Here is a 1,788-nt window from a genome sequence, read left to right on the forward strand (position 1 = left end):
TGGGCACGTGGGGCTCCGTGTCCCTGCCCTGGCTCACGCCTGGCTGGGCACGTGGGGCGCCGTGTCCCTGCGCAGGCCTGCAGGCTCCATGCCTGTGCGCACAGGGCTGGGAGGAGCGAGCGCACCTTGCCGGGGGTCGCTGTTTGGGGGGTCAGAGCCCTGCAGTCGCTGCCTGGAGCTGCTGTGACATGTGGCACGGGGATGGGGGCACTGGCCTAGGTGCTCAGCTGGGTCAGGCTGAGCAGAGGGGCACAGGGCACCAGGCACCAGCCAGGAGGAGACCTGGCCTCCCACCCTGCCTGCCAGCTCTGCTGCGTGGTAGTGGGTCCGGCTGGCCCCGAACCTCGCTCACTGCACTGCCACCCCCACATGCCCCTGCCCCAAGGGAGCCGCATCGCTCTCGCCCACATCCCCCACCCCCCGGCAGGGAAGAGACGACTCACCACGGGTGGCAGCAACCCATGTGCTCCCTGCCCCGCAGACGCTGCGCATCAACGTCTGCTACTGGAAGGAGAAGGTCCCTGGGGCTTATGGAGTCTCAGCGAATTTCCCCTGCTTCCTGGCCCTCTGCGCCCCCCACCACATCTACGGGCTGCCCTCCAACGAGTACCCAGGACTGGTGAAGGTGAGACGGGGCAGCAGGGAGGGGGGCCCAGCTTACGCACCCACGCACCCACGTGTACATACACACACATACCCTCTCGCACGCATGTGCACACACAGACACACACACACCCTCTCACACGCATGTACACACACAGACACTCACACATGTCCATACACACACACACACACTCTTGCACATGTGTGCACACAGACACACATGTCCACACACACACACACCCTCTCGCACGTGTGTGCACACAGACACACACACATGTACATAGACCCACACCCACACACGCGTGTGCACACACACCTCCACACACTTTGTTGTGGGGCAGGCAGGATATGGGCACTTCCCGGCTTGATGTAGCCCCACTGCTGCAGCCCTGGGTTTGCCAACCCTGCCCTTGCGGGGGTGGGGGTGGGGGCGGGCGCAGAGCTTCGGGGGGGGGGGGAGCCTGGGGGAGAGCCCAGCCCAGTGGTGCTCCGCGGGGCCCGAGCTGGGAAGGAGCAGGGCTGGCCTGACCCTCCCTCCTAACCCCCCCAGATCTGCTGTCACTCTGGCAGCCCGGCAGACCCCGAGGAGCGTGACCGGCCGCCCGAGGCCTCGGCCCTGCCCGACATCCAGATCCTCCAGGACTTCGTCAGCAAATACCTGCCAGGGCTGGTGCCGGAGCCAGCCGTGGTGGAGCACTGCATGTACACGGTGAGGGGCAGACGCTGGGCCCAAGAACTCCCCTCCCAGAGCCTGCCAGCTCACGTGGGAACCCCCTGCCTGGAGCTAGTCCTGGCTCCCAGTCCCCCTGTCCCCAACCTGCCAGCCCCTACTCCCCTGCCAGGGCCAGAACCCAGGAGTCCTCGCTCCCAGGCAGCCTGGCCTCTGCTTAGACACCTGCTCCCAGGTCATGCCTCACATGGGTGGTGATGGACAGGCCAGGCGATGGACCCCAAAGTCACTTGGGTGCCCCTAGACCCTCCCCACCCCAGCTGGAACCAGGGCGCCAGTGTCCCCCTCGCCCACCCTGGGGGGTGCTCTGCCCTCCTTGACACGCGCACTGGCTCCCCGCAGAACACCCCAGATGAAGACTTCGTTCTAGATCGGCACCCCAAGTTCAGCAACATCGTCATTGGGGCGGGGTTCTCGGGTAAGTGGGGGTGGGACGGCGGGGGAGGGTTCTCGGG

General features: G+C 66.2%; 1 protein-coding gene across 1 annotated transcript; it reads left to right on the forward strand.

The window, feature by feature from the left end:
- Positions 1 to 427: 427 nt before the first annotated feature.
- Positions 428 to 1,751, forward strand: LOC112111610 (peroxisomal sarcosine oxidase; the record flags this gene model as incomplete). The annotated part of the gene is made up of 3 exons (XM_026646810.1): positions 428 to 625; positions 1,154 to 1,312; positions 1,676 to 1,751. Coding segments are annotated over 3 exons (433 nt in total), but the record flags the coding sequence as incomplete, so codon positions are not given.
- Between the last annotated feature and the right edge of the window lie 37 nt (positions 1,752 to 1,788).

The sequence above is a fragment of the Terrapene carolina genome, unplaced genomic scaffold (assembly GCF_002925995.2).
Source record: "Terrapene carolina triunguis isolate 2854851 unplaced genomic scaffold, T_m_triunguis-2.0 Scaffold44568, whole genome shotgun sequence".
NCBI lineage: Eukaryota > Metazoa > Chordata > Testudines > Emydidae > Terrapene > Terrapene triunguis.